This window comes from Pavona decussata, unplaced genomic scaffold (assembly GCF_977016875.1).
Source record: "Pavona decussata unplaced genomic scaffold, jaPavDecu1.1 SCAFFOLD_161, whole genome shotgun sequence".
Classification (NCBI taxonomy): Eukaryota; Metazoa; Cnidaria; class Anthozoa; order Scleractinia; family Agariciidae; genus Pavona; species Pavona decussata.
The window spans coordinates 1,659,241-1,673,772 of NW_028145572.1; the positions used below are offsets into that span (position 1 = coordinate 1,659,241).

The 14,532-nt window shown below is 40.0% G+C and overlaps 1 protein-coding gene across 1 annotated transcript in view; it reads right to left on the minus strand.

Moving 5' to 3' along the window:
- Nucleotides 1-239: 239 nt before the first annotated feature.
- The window catches only part of LOC146464679 (uncharacterized), a 34,486-nt gene continuing 20,193 nt past the window's right edge, over nt 240-14,532 (minus strand). Inside the window, exons 28-43 of the mRNA XM_085129366.1 lie at nt 13,823-14,113; nt 13,074-13,373; nt 12,325-12,627; nt 11,187-11,489; nt 10,561-10,863; nt 7,941-8,252; nt 6,993-7,362; nt 6,344-6,446; nt 5,901-5,995; nt 5,323-5,479; nt 4,286-4,352; nt 3,400-3,677; nt 2,615-2,792; nt 1,810-1,980; nt 1,417-1,455; nt 240-719 (exon numbers count right to left, since the gene is read on the minus strand). Of these exons, the coding sequence (XP_084985492.1) occupies nt 610-719; nt 1,417-1,455; nt 1,810-1,980; nt 2,615-2,792; nt 3,400-3,677; nt 4,286-4,352; nt 5,323-5,479; nt 5,901-5,995; nt 6,344-6,446; nt 6,993-7,362; nt 7,941-8,252; nt 10,561-10,863; nt 11,187-11,489; nt 12,325-12,627; nt 13,074-13,373; nt 13,823-14,113 (3,380 nt within the window). The 3' untranslated portion in view covers nt 240-609. The remainder of the gene's footprint in view (nt 720-1,416; nt 1,456-1,809; nt 1,981-2,614; nt 2,793-3,399; nt 3,678-4,285; nt 4,353-5,322; nt 5,480-5,900; nt 5,996-6,343; nt 6,447-6,992; nt 7,363-7,940; nt 8,253-10,560; nt 10,864-11,186; nt 11,490-12,324; nt 12,628-13,073; nt 13,374-13,822; nt 14,114-14,532) is intronic.

Sequence of the window (14,532 nt, forward strand, 5' to 3'; positions counted from 1 at the left end):
GGATTCCTTGCACGATATCGCCGCTTCCGTAATCACGTAGTCAGTTTTTATCCGTTAGATACTGTTACCCAGCAGAAACATTGCTCTCCAAATTTTTTTTATGCTTTGATCAGTGCCACACGTTTGACGAATCGCTTTTCTATTGGAAGGAACCGGTACCAAAAAAGAAAAATTTGCGCTTCATTTAAAGAAGTGAAGGTTACATTTACCGATACGTAATCTAATAAGTTATCTGTTTTTATTTAATAGTCTTAATAAGCAGGTTATTTACAAGGGTACAAAATTTATATTCAATCAGATTCGTGCTAAGTAGTTTCTGACTTTAATCGCTCTTGAAAACTAATGCTTAACTCCTTTTCAGGTTAATAGCTTTCAACGAAGAAAGCGAAAACTTGATTAGGCGTCGCAGAAAGTCTGTGTCTGCATGTGTAAATTGTTTACAAAAATATAGGTGTTTCTCAGGTTAAAGACTCGTAAACTTGAATTTCTTTCCTGTACCTGAAGCTGACTTTAGAGAAAACATCTGTATAGCAGATAGCACAAGTGTTAACTTGGTATAAATTTCTGTTTGTTGGTCAACTTGTCACCTCCCCCCCCCCCTCCACCCCGCTAGAGGCGCCATCTTTGACTGTTTCTTCTGTCAAAAATGCTCATATCCATTCCTTCAAATATTGAGTTTACATCACTGTCTTTGGTAACTTGATACTGTCCTCTGCGATCTAAACCAGACAAATATACAAAAGGAAAAGAAATAAGTAAGTTAGCAACAGAAGTTGAAGAGGGAAGATTCTAAAGAGCCTTTATACTTCCTTAAAAACTGGCGTGAATATTTGATTTATGTTTCCTTTGGAAAAAAAAAGGCTCGACATGCTAGTAACTTGGTGAAGAAAGTTTATGGTTCAGACGTTTTAACGACGTCATTATATTTTTTTAAAGGCGTTTATGGCTTACCGGTATTAAGTAACAAGGCATAAGTGCATTCTCAGCCATTAGCAGTTAAAAGAGTAAACTTATAATCTGCTCTTATTTGAAATCCAATGTGTTTGAAAAAAATTAATTTAATCAATAATGAGCAAGATCTGTTTTGATTAATTTTGCTTAGTTCAGATCTCGTGATATTTTTAATGAAATACTTTTCTGTTACTTTTGTAATTACGTTTTAAAATTTTTCATTTTTTTGTTATTGTCAGTTATATTGACTTTCAGTGAACCCTTGTACCATGGGATCGACTTGCGAATAAGTCTATTATCTAGCAAACGTATACAGAACACTGTTCAAGTTCTCTCGAGTTGATTTTAGGTCTATAAGTAATTTTTGTGGACCTACCAGAAAAGATTATATTGCTTAGGAAATCTAGTTTTTTTCTCTATCACCAGCTACCTTAAAAAAAAAAAAAGCTGGCTTAGTCAACTTACTTGCAGAAAATTCTGGTAGCCTTATGACTCTTGTGGACCCTGATTAAAAAGGAAAACAAAATAACAAAAAGATAACTACCACAGCTATTTATTTATTTATCAAATTAAAATCCTTATTTAGGATTCAAAATGGAATAGTAACAGACGTAAACAGCACAGTGCACCAATCAAAATTTGAAGCAAACATAATTATATAACCGCCGTAAAGCGCGGGAAAACGCGTGAGAGCAAGTCACCATTTGTTTTGGTCTTGCTTTTCATTAGTTGAGAAAGCGGCGCGAGTTTCACAAACCAATCACAGACCGCGGTGAGTCGGTTAAAACCAAAGCAAACATGAATTAATCTCGATACTAAATTGAAACCGCTCAAAAACAGAAAAATTGCTACGCTTACCACCGCTCAATCTTCTTAGTTCCCTGAGTTCCTTCACGTGTTTTCGACGTAAGGCCTGATATTTTTCCTTAAATGCGTCGTAAAACTCCATAATATCTTGTCTTAGCTGTTGTATTGCCTCACTGCGTGTTATTAGCGGACTTCTGGATGTAACGACCACAACATTCTCTCCTGATAAGACAAAACGTGGCCTTCTGCTGTTTAAGGGTATTGTGTTGTAAGGGACACATCCACACACCTTGGCGTAATACACCCTATGAACATTACACAAGCACAACAACCTGACTTTTACCGCTTCCTTTGGATGTGTGCTCCCATGCCTTTTGGGCATAAAGAGAACACATTCCAGGATTCAGAACTTTTCCTGCTACCTTGTAAATCTTCTAAATGATGTTTTTTGGGGGGTTATACTTCCTTTGTGTAAGGATTTTCTTTATCACCCTGTTAGTTAGGCAATCAAATTGCTCAAGTGAGAGCTCACGCCCTTAAAAAATAGCTGACCACAAAGACAAATTAATATAGGACTGATACGATGTTCTCCTAACAAATCATTGCATCATCGTCTTTGCCGTCATCGTCGTCATCATCATCGGCAAGATCATCATCATCATTTATTTATTGACAGTAGTTACTTCCACCTTCATTAATTAAAAAAAAAATGGTACAGTAGTTACATTGAGGCATCCCGTACAAACCCGCGTGCCTTGGATTACTTGTTCTTCCCAAATCCTACTCGATCAAAAAGCAAATAAATAGCATCCGGGTGAGAGTAAGATGAAGAACGATGCCGTCCAAAATTACATACCTGAGTCCGAAGGAGACGTGGAAAGCTTCCTTTTGTAAAAACAGTAATGAAAGAGGAGACCAAGCAACGTGAAGGTACCTAAGGCTGCACCGAGAATGATCACTGTCTGTACATAGAGATATGATTCCTCTGTCAACAGCTCTGAAGATGTCTTCACTGCGAAGGGAACGTCTTCTGCCTTTAAAACGAAAGCATAGGAAACAGCTTAGAGAAGAATGTTCGTAAAACATAAACGTAATTTGTTTTCCCACGCAACACCAAAGAGCTCTCCAGTGAGAAACTCGATTCAAAGCTGTCCCTGCGCTCCGAGTCGAATTGGAATTTTTTAGTGGAGGACGGGACAACCGGAGAACCCTGAATTAACCCTCGGAGCAGGGACGAGAACCAACAACAAACTCAACGCACGTACGATGCTGAATCCGGGAATCAAACCCGAGCCACATTGGTGGGAGGCGAGTGCTCTCACCACTGCGCCATCCCTGGTACTTTTCATTGCGTGTCCAGTTACCGAATTACAATTGAAGGATCAAGCTGAGTTCATCGTTCATAAAGGAGCACAAAAAAAAAAAAAAAATTAAAAGAAAAAACTTTTAGGGATCTTCCACTCTTATATTATAGTGAAGTTCTTAAACCAAAAGATGATGTGAGAATAGGTTAACCTAGGTTAACCTAAATGGGTTCTTCTTGCAATAACCGATGCCGGCGTACAAACAGATTTCACAGTTTCTAGATTTGCTTTATCTTTTTACTAAATCTGAACAGCTGTTACTTCAGTTTCTTCTCACCTCAATAGTTCCAACGTGCCTCTGAATAATTCTGTGTATGTAGCTCGTTTCTGACAGCACATAGTGCCGAAAACAGCGACCTAACTTCATGGCGTCGCCCGTTAGTACCAAGCCATTAGCGGACTCGTATCTCACAGGAATGACCTGTATCACTCGTATCCAGTCCTTGCTGAACAGCTGGCTCTCGCTTGCTGTCGAATACGAGTCCAGGAGAGCGGCGTGTACTCGGTTGTTTTCAAGGTCTTCGTAAATTTCGTACAAGTTACCGTATGAGCGATCTGAAAGTAACGTAGATTAAAAAATTATTAAAGAGATTAAGAATCGCATTTGCGGGAAACAGCAAACGCGAGATTCGTGTTTATGTTTTCTTAAAAAAATTGGTACACAGATGAGAATAGTGCAAAATAATTCAGACCTTTGATGCTAACGCTAACCTACTCAACTTTACTGAGAAACTGAAAACAGCTAGCGGTAAATATAGGGTAAACATGGTCACGTGGTCCCTGATTTCTGCCATTTGCTGTTTGCCCTACAAGTAATTCCAAATCTCTCTATTAGACTGTTCACAGTCCTCTATTTTTCAGTGGGAATTTCGAGACTCGTACGCTTCGATCGAACTCCCGCCATCTTGGTTTAACGGCGAAGGCAACTTTGGGAGAGTGTCTAAACTATCAACGTTCCCTGACTAGGGCCCCCTTAGTAGACACTCTCCCCAGGTTGCGCTCGCCTTTACAAACTGATGGCGGGAGTTCGACCGAAGCGTAAGAGTCTCGAAAATCTCACGGAAAAATAGGGGGACTGTGAACAGTCTCTCTCTATTGACGTACGACTTGAGGCGACCATGGTGCGCTAACTTGAGTGTTAAAGTTAACTGATGGTTTCTCACCTATGTCCAGCTTGGCGTTCCGCCTCAGTCCCAGTTGGTATTCTGTTGAGTTAGCAATAGCTGCTACCTGAAAATAATTAACAAATTAGCTGTCAGACAAACGATTTGCCTTGAATACGAGAACTCACTGGTTTAAAATTTGTACCGGTGCAAGAAAGATGTGCAATGTGAAACTCCGTAAACAATGAACTGTCTTTGAGATCTGGTAGTTTGTGGAAGGTCATAGGGATGAATCAATCAATCAATCAACCAACCAACCAACCAATCAATCAATCAATCAATCAATCAATCAATCAATCAATCAATCAATCAATCAATCAATCAATCAATCAATCAATCAATCAATCAATCAAAATGAATGAATGAACGAATCGAACATGACACTTCAAGCAGCCTTACGACAAACAAATCTGTGGATTCCAGATCAAACTGGAATTTAATTGGAGATGGTTTTCTTTTCGGACAGAGGAGAACTGGAGAATCCGAAGAAAATTCTCTCAAAGCAAGGACGAGAACCAACAACAAACTTTACCACAAATGAAGGGTTCGGAAATCGAACCGAGGGAAGTGAGAGTTTTGACCAATGCGCCATCCTTGCACGCTCCATGGAGTTTAATAGTCGCAGGCTAACGGTAAAAGTAAAATGCATCTGAACCACAAGGACGATTACACGACCAGCATGAAGCAAGAAGGAGTATCCCACATTCCGCCTCTTGAAAGGGTTGCTAGTCCCTCGTAGAGTTACGCCTAAACCATCTCCCCAGCATTTTTCAGGTTTCCCTAACAGCTAGCCAGTAACCATTTATACACGTGCAGTGGGTAGCGAGATGCTTTGACGAGGAAAACAACTTCAATTTTGGCAAAGGCCAACTTAGCCTCATATCACCAGCCCTCCAATCTTCTGACCGAATGTTCGACTATTCCACACATAAATAACCCCTCCATAATCGACACAGCTAGAAATCAACTGAAGGCAGACGCACTTGTGCTCAGAGACCATTTTCTGCTTTTCATGACTATTTAATTGAAGCTCTCACCTTGGTGCCATATAACATCCTCTCTGGTTGGAACACCATGCTCATGAGAGAAGCTGTGATACTGCTGGTGATTACAGCCATTGTAGCAATTCCCATCCACGTCCACAGAAAGGCAAACAGACGAGCTGGGATGGTTTTAGGAATGCGATCACCGTAGCTGTCAAAACAGTAGCGCAAAGGTTATCATTTCTTATCTGGTTATACTCTTTTGTGTTTGGCTCTGAGATCAGTTAAAAGCTCAGATTTTATTCTCGTAGGATCTCATTACATACCCTACGATGACGTCATATGACGTTGATTAGAAAATATACTGAATGTAAAGACCTTCTACCTTCTTTCTTTTACGACTCAAGAATCCCTACGTAGAGGCTAAAGTAGACTGACTAGGTAAATTAAAATAACCAGAAACTTCAAGGATATTTCCGTCAAGTCAGGCCTGTTAAAATACTGTTGCCATAGAAACACTGCAAGAATTGATTGAACCTCATCTTAAAATGAATGCCACTTTAAGATGCTTAATTTATGCCTTGGGATAAAGGGTTTAAAAAGAAACAATAGAAAAACGAGTCAAGACGTACCCAACGGTTGTCATGGTAACGAATGACCACCACAATCCCTCGAGTGATCCAGAAATAAAGGATTTTGGAAACTGCACGTGGTTCCAATTCATATCCTGTGGGGAAAAAAAAAGATCAGCGTAGTGTGGCGGTCTAAATATGACAAAGGTGAGTTGAGGGAAACAAGTAATATATTACAGAAGTCTGACAATCACTTCCAAGAGTGGGAAAATAACAAAAGTTAGGAAAAACGTACAGAGCATGCTTCTTGGTCTCAGTTTTAGTTGGGGCATATTAGGTCACGTAACAATCGCAGCCAAGCAAAAATATTTGATGGATTGATGTCATCATAAAAATCATCATCATCATCATCATCATCATCATCATCATCATCATCATTATTACTCTCGATTTTTGAAGTGCTCTGTCAAAAAGGCCCATCATTCTTTCTGTAATTTACTTACCAAAGCCCACACAATTATTCCGGCAAGGTACGCCATGATACAGGCGATGACTACAGCCGGCCAACAGCTGAGAATCGCCAACAAAACTTCCTTATGAATATCTCTGGATAAACCGAGAATAAAACAATCGTTTTTTAATTATGACTTAACTTATTAAATAAGATCTGAGATAGAGAGATAGACTGACACATCAAAGAAGTGGAATAGACATAAGTTGAACATTAAAACTGTCGCTAATGAGTCAATTAAAATTTGTTTAGCAGTACGTCATTGTGGTACACTTTCACTGCCGCAAAAACCGTTTCTAATTGCACTGAAGCTTGTGCCGGAAGCTGTAGGAGAAATTTTTTTGCACGTATTTATCGAATTATGTAAAAATGAAATCATTAAAGGCGTGACAACAAGATACAACAACAACACTTTATTATTTATTATTACCTTTGCTTAAATTGATTAGAGTGATAAAATAGCACTATTTTAAAGCAAGTATTTTTCTGTTCTTCGGTATGATTGTATCCTTTGAATCTTGGACTCACAACTAGGGTCTTACGATTCTTTGCTGCAGTTATCACCTGTTCATTTTTAGCATTTAAAGGTTTTAAGACATCTGTAAAAGATATCATATTCATGTCATTTGTAGGTGTCTCACCTCTTCTCCGCTACAATAAAAGCCACACCGGGTGTCTCCATGATTGGCACATATTCAGCTTCAGGGCTGTTGTACTGCACTTGAGACATCGCACCCGCAATACCGAAAGAAATCATTGTATTGGTGCTAATGGCATCCTTAACCCGAATCACACCATCTTTCTCGGCTTTAAGTCCATTGGCGTCTGTTTTGTAGTCGACCCTGGTGGTGCCGAACTCGCCGCATTCTTGGCAGCAGTGTGTGACGATGTTTTCCAGTATGATGGGGATGATTCCACTTTCCTGGCTCCTGTTGCTATGGGCCTGAGTTATGACGTATGGAGGATTGTTCCACCAGTTAGTGGGGATTGTAGCCCGACATCGACAGGTTCCTAAGGATATTGAAATATTGTGGATAAACATGATAAATAGGAGTGTTAATTTTACGTACATAGAACAGTTAAGTCTACATCCAGGGTATCGTTAGGTCGTAGGACGAAAACAAGATTTAGCACGAGTACGCCGACTTTCCAATTGCAAACCAATGACGTTCAACGTTTGTCGAAAGTCTCGGTAAGTATTTTTTTTAATCGATTTGTGCTTCTAAAGTATTTTAGTGAAAATTTGCCCAATACTGTTCCATAAAATTGTAAAATATTAATATCTAGCTTCCAAATCGTCGATAAAAAATTGCATTTTTCTTGAGGAACATAGAACATCGTGGACACAGTCGGGACTTTCGAGTAACGGTACCAGAAAATAGATTGTTAGGAACGAGTTTGAATCAGCGTGTGGCAATGTAAGGTATGTACATAGGTTTGAGAAGGCGTTGTTGTGCTCTTCCTCTACTTGTGTTCTTACTGCAAGTCTCTCTCACTAACTCTCATTCCAAACAATTGAACTGAAGAGTCAGAAAAAAACTTTGTAACATACCAGGAAAGATATAATGTAAAAAATCTATGTCCCTTACTTGTGGATATATCTTTGATGGGGCCGTATCCTTTGCTGGTAAACGCAGCGATTCTAATTTCGTATCTGGCGTAGCTCTCCAGACCAGTTAGTGTATCTTTATTTGAAGCCGCAGGAAGTTGTTTCTTCCTGTAGTCCCGTGGAAACACCGGATTTTTCTCGTGAATTCCAAGTTTTATTATGCTGTACCAAATAAAGTAGCCTCTTAGAATTCCGTGTATAGTTTGTTGCGGGGGTGATTCCCACGAAAGAGGAATTTCTGTGGCGCTTGCCTTGTCCTTTGCGTAAACATTCTGCGGTTTCTCACTAGGGACTGAAAAAGGAACGCTTCAGTCAGTTCCTACAATACCTACTGTCTTCCATAAGATAGAAAATAAAAATTCTGGGAAGTTTGTGTACATTAACTTCCTAATAGGCCTGTTCTAAACGTCGCGCTACTGCCGTGCCGAACTAAATTCAAGAATTTAATTCGACTTAAACAAGGCAGTAGCACGACGTTTAAAACCATTTTAGTTCGGCAGGCTGCCTGATTAAGGTCGGCGCGAACTTAAAAAAACGTTCAGCAAAGTGCAGTAGCACGGCAGGCCCTGTCGTGCCGCACGGCAGTAGCGCGACTTGGTTTCAAACGGCATGCTATTGCCGTGCCGAACTAAATTCATATATCATTTAATGTATTTTGGGTTAATTTGCTCGTTCTACGCATTTCTATATTTTAGAATTTGGCGCGACTGAATTAAATTCGACATTTGAAACGCGTGCCACTGCCGTGCCACTGCCGTGTCAAACTGATTTAAGCTCGGCACACTTTTTATTCTTCTGAGCCTCATCATGGCCGCCGTGTGATAAAGTTCTATAAATGCAAGTAGTCTCCGTTGGAGCTGTATGATATACATTTAGGTTCATGAACTTGTCATTACCAAGAGTAATTACTCGGGCCGTAAGGCGGACCGAGTTAAGGTTTCGGTAGCATTATCAAATTCTTTTTTCTTTTTGGAGTCGCGATGGGCCGAGAGATTAGACTTCGGGCCATGAGTTATTGTTCTCGGTCTCGTTTTTTGTACTCGGCTGGTACGAGTTACGTTTTCTGTCGTGTTATCAAATTCTTTAAATTCTCGGTTGCGTTCTTTGTTTTCGGGCCGTGAGGAGTGCTAACAATATGCTTGTCAGACGTGCGAGGCATGAACAAAACATGCGAGTCATGCGAGGCATGAACAACCCCAACATAAACTGCTAACCGTTAAGCTAACCAGGGAGCTATTTAAGCTAATCTAAGTGCTATTTAGGCTAACTGGAATGCTCTTTAGGCTGACCGGAACGGTTTTTAGGCTAACCTGAGTGCCTCAAGGTTAGTTTTGTTTAACCGAAAATTTGGCAACTAAATCAGTCTATGACCTCGCGGGCCAAGATAGATAAAGATGTCTTACGTTTGCTATAGAAAAACAATCAATGTAGAAACGGTTTCTGTCTTCAAATGAAAGGTGAATAACAAATGCTTTCCCCTGAATTTCATTTAAAAATATCAACAGCGAAACATTGAAAAACGTATGAGGATATAAACGTGCCAGTGATGCGTAACGTCACTCTAGATCGGGGGGGGGGGGGGGTGGGGGTACTAAACAGATGCTTGGGTAGAGAGGCGCGGCCCAGGCGTTCAAATCCTGACCCTATTTAAGACACAATTCTCCGATTTCCCCATCCCGGCCCTTTCTAAGACATTTAACCCAAAATCACACCCTGTTTAAGACTAGAATGAAATAAGAATACACTAGTTTCTTACTGTATTTAAATGCATTGGCAATCGCAATCAGTTTAAGCCATTGGGTCATGTAGGGCTACCCTGTTTAAGACAGAAAGTGATGAAATAGATACCCCGTTCAAGACAAAACACCCTGAAACTCATACCCTATCGGGCCGCACGTCCCCGTTAACATCACATAAGGGAGTACCCCCCCGGGGTCTAGATCATACCGAAAATTACGATCCGTAATTGACCCGGCGTCACATACATATTAGGACCGTACAAATGGTTTCTGTCTCTAAACGAAAGGTGAAAACGTAAGGATTAAAGCCTGGGGGTTATAAAAAGCATTCGTATGGCAAATTTCGTTTTCCCCTGTATTCATTCTGACTGCAAGAAATGCAATTCTATCTGGTGGTTACTTAGTGCCTCACTATATCTCTGTATCTATCTATTTGGCAGCCTGTGGGCAAGCTCTCTTGGGGGTGGGGGGCGGAAGGGGGAAAGAGGATCCACACCCAAGAGAGCTTGCTCCCAGGCTATCTATTTGGGGGAATTGGCGATGCTGGAGGTTATCAGTGTTAAAAGATTGTAGGCTTTCCGCACCACACAGTCAAATATGGCCTGAGTATAAGCTGGAAACAGCTTCTTGCTTAAGAAATGTACTAACAGACAAGCTGTTTCTTTGGAATTCGAAACCATTGGAGAGCTAGTTATTTAGAGCTTGCTGAATCTTCTCTCAAAAGTGGAGGTGAAGATATTCAGTATTTTACTGGGAAACAAAGAAAACCAAAACTTCATGTACATGTTTAACTCGAGAGACTCGTGAGTGGTGCTTTTTGTCTTTGAAAAGTGGTACTTTTTCTTTTTTCGCCATACTTACTATCCTCATCTGTTGTTACGTTCACTGGCGGGGACTGGGCACCCTCTCCTTTTATGGTAAACGCAAGGACCCGTATGGTGTAGAAGTTAAACTTCATAAGATTGTAGACTTCTTGTAGTCCGATTCCGGGTGGAATGGTGATCTTCGTATATGAAGTAGAAGGCTCGTTAGACTTTCTATAAAGCACTTTGTAACCTAGCAGAATACCGTGTACGAAACCAGTGGGCACTGGGTTCCACTTGATTCTTAGCGCTGTCGAACTGATGTTGTTCGCCCAGAGGTTTTGAGGAGGAAGACTGGGAACTGCAACACGAGGAAAATAATTAACACATGCAGAAAACACACAATTATTTTGTACTATTTTTGTAATGAGAAATAAGCGCTCAAAACAAAATCATTAATAAATTGTGCAAATTTTGCTGAACGGACGGATACAATGAAATGTGTAATTTTTTCCTTCAAATATGCTTAATTACATCTTCCGGAATATGCCTCAAATACTGGCTAAAACTGCAGTTTTGAGGGATAAAAACTCTCTCTCTTTACCAGATTACTTTATTGAGGATCCGAAGTTTTAAACTTATTGCATGCATCTGAAGTAAGAAAGCGAACAAATCTCTACATACCATCTTCATCAGTAGAGACCGTCAGTGCTTGCGACATAGCTCCATTACCAATCCTGGTAAAGGCAGCCACTTGTATTGTGTAATTCGTAAATTTTTCTAGCGCTGTCAGTTGAACATGCCGCTTATTGGAAGGTACAACAGCCTGCATCATATTAGCGCCACTGTCTTTAGTTCTGCTGTAGAATACTCGATAGCCTCTTAGTATCCCGTGAACAAATCCGGTGGGTACCCTGTGCCAAGTAACGTTTACACTGGTAGAGCTCGTGTTGTACGATTGCACGCTTTGAGGAGGTAAACTGGGAACTGGTAAAAAAAACACCGCAAAAATACTAAATTCTTTGTGGAGTGAACGTTTCGCTTGTCTTTTGATTTTTGTTGGGAGCTTAGTCTTGTAAGTAAAGAGCGAGAGTGAATAAAAAAAAAAAGAAAAAGAAAAAAACGGTCATCACACTTCGCCTAGGTTGTTAAAAGAACGGATAACCTCATCCAGCGGTTAAAATGTAATCCAACTAATACATTTTGTAATGGATAGCGATTTATCCACTGGATGAAGTTCTCCGCTTTTTGAACAACTGGGGCCAGGTGCACAAGCTGTTCGTGATAAATGTTAGTGAATTCGGATCATGAAACAAGCTTATGACTGGCGTGTTCATTGCGTTACAAAAATTTGCGAGAAAGAAAAAGAAGGAGGTGATTGAATGGAAAAAAGAGGAGACAAGTTTATTTGGGGAAGAAACGTACTGCAGTGAAAGAAATAGCGTTCACAATTTGAACACATATAATATTGCAAATGTTGAACGTTTTTTTTTACAAAGGATGACTAATGCGTTTGGGATAAACCAGGGAAAAATGCTTTTGTGCGTCTGACAACTCGTCTTGTAGTTCCCCTAAATATATAGACGGGCAAAAGACGAACAATTTGTTCAGACGAACTATTTTAACTATAGTTCGTCTTGAGAGACGCATCATACGTGTCTAATGTAATAACGTATGTTTGTTTTTAATCAACAGAGTTGATAAGGCAATTTAGCCACCGTGCCGATATTCGAGTGCTGACGTTTCGAGCGTTAGCCCTTCTTCATAGCGAATCGTTAGAACGGTCTTAAACCCCTTATCCTGGTGTGAAAATGACCATTACCGTCTTCATCTGTTAGAACTGAGATGTTATCAGAGACAGCTCCGTCGCCTTTCCTCGTGAAAGCCAAAACCTTGGTCGAATATTCCGTGAACTTTTCCAATCCTGTCACGTGAAGCTCACGCGTCGCTGGGTCTGTCGTCACATTAACGTAACTGCTATTCTTGTCACCAGTCTTCTTGTAAAACACGCGGTAACCCTGAAGAATACCATGAAGAAATCCTTGCGGTACCTCGTCCCAGGTCACTCGAATGCTCGTTGAGCTTGTGTTATGTGCTTTCAGGTTAACTGGGGGCTGACTGGGAACTGCAAATAAAATCATCAAAGGTGGTGAGGCGAACCCTATTAGGGATATAGCTGATTCCATTTGGGAGGGGGTGTTTGCACCATTGAGCCACCTGGTATGTTGCGCCCGCTGGATTAGACATAATCTTTCCTTAATCTTGATAGGATTTTATGAGAAAAAATGCTTTCCTGGTTCCCTTTCAATACGGCTCGACTATGAGCGTACTTTAGCTTTAATCAGCCTCAGAAATTTATTGTTTTCTCAGAGGTTACATACACACGACGTTCGTGGAATTGATACCACAAGTTTAAACGGCCATCAGTTTAAAACGTTCTTTGCATGCTGCTACTTGTTCAAAAAAACATCCAAACCTTTAACAAAAACTATGACAAATAAATTTTCATCTTTTCATACATCTTTTTACTTAACTACAGCTTACTGGATTCATGTTTTATTTACAACTTACTGTCCTCGTCAGTGGAGACAAATGTACTGGTGGAGTTAACTCCATCACCGATGATCGTGAACGCCAACACGTTGACTTCATAAATTGTGAATTTCTTTAGTCCCTGCAATTCCTTGTATCGTGTTGTTTCTGAAGTCGTATCGATGCTGGTGTTTGTTTCTCTTTTTGCTATTTTGTAAAGAACGCGATACCCAAGCAAGATCCCGTGAACGAACCCACGAGGCACCTCATGCCAACTTACATGAAGACTGGTAGAGCTTGTGTTGTATGCACTGACATTTTGAGGTGGAAGACTTGGAACTACGAAAGCAAAAGTCAAAAATTCTTGAAATGACTTTCCATAATTTCAGTCATTTTCCCTTTAGCTAATGGATGAATATTATATTTGAAAAACAACCCACAAGATTACGGAAAGAGAACGAAACAACAACAACAACAACAACAACAACAACAATGATACATTCACAAAAAACCTGAAAGACTTGTGATTACTGCTTGTAATTATTTTTTTTTTTATAAAGAAAAAACGCAATTATCTACAGTAACTTCAGTTAAATGCTTACGTCGATTTCTACATTCAAAGGTCGTGGCAAAGTATAACGGAGTTAGGATTGGGGTAGACAGTTTGCAAATTTTCGAAGGTAAGAAAACGATAGGAAAATCATAGAGACAATTAATTAAAACAAACAAACAAACAAACAAACAATAGCAAAAACATCAACAAAAACCAAACTATGGCTTTCGCTTACCATCCTGATCAGTTGAAACAGTAAAAGGATCTGACACATTTCCATCTCCAATGCTGGTGAACGCTAAAACCCTGACAGAATAATTGGTAAACTTTCTAAGCCCCTTCAACTCCAAACTCTGGTTGACTGTTGTCACATTTTGGTAATATTTGTCTCCTTCTTCTTTGAACAAGACACGGTAACCACGGAGAATACCATGCACATATCCGTCAGGTACAGGAAGCCACGTGACCATTAAACTGGTTGAACTGGTATTGTATGAAGTGAAATGTGTCGGTGGGAGACTGGGAACTGCGAAGTGTAAATAGACTCTAAAAATTCAATGGGATCTTACTATCATGCTGTGAGATGTCAGGTCGGTCTGGGTTGATTTTGAAGCTGTATGGGCCTTTTCTACAAAGAGACCCTACCAGACTTCCTCTAGCCTTACAAAACCATTGTTGTTTGTATTTATTTCAATCACATACTGCATCAGTTAACTTTTAATGGTACTTTCCTTCCAGTCTGTACAAGTGTAACCAATAATATGAAAACTATCGAGAAATACCTTCCTATTGCACTTTACGTTTTTAGGTATTTTTATTCACTATTATTATAAAATGGCTTCTTGAGAATACTTCCCTGTTTTGAACTCCTGTAGGCCTTCTCCAGCTGTCTAAGCTGAAAATGTCCAAGGCTGCTATTCCTAATATTAGGGATAGCGTTATCCC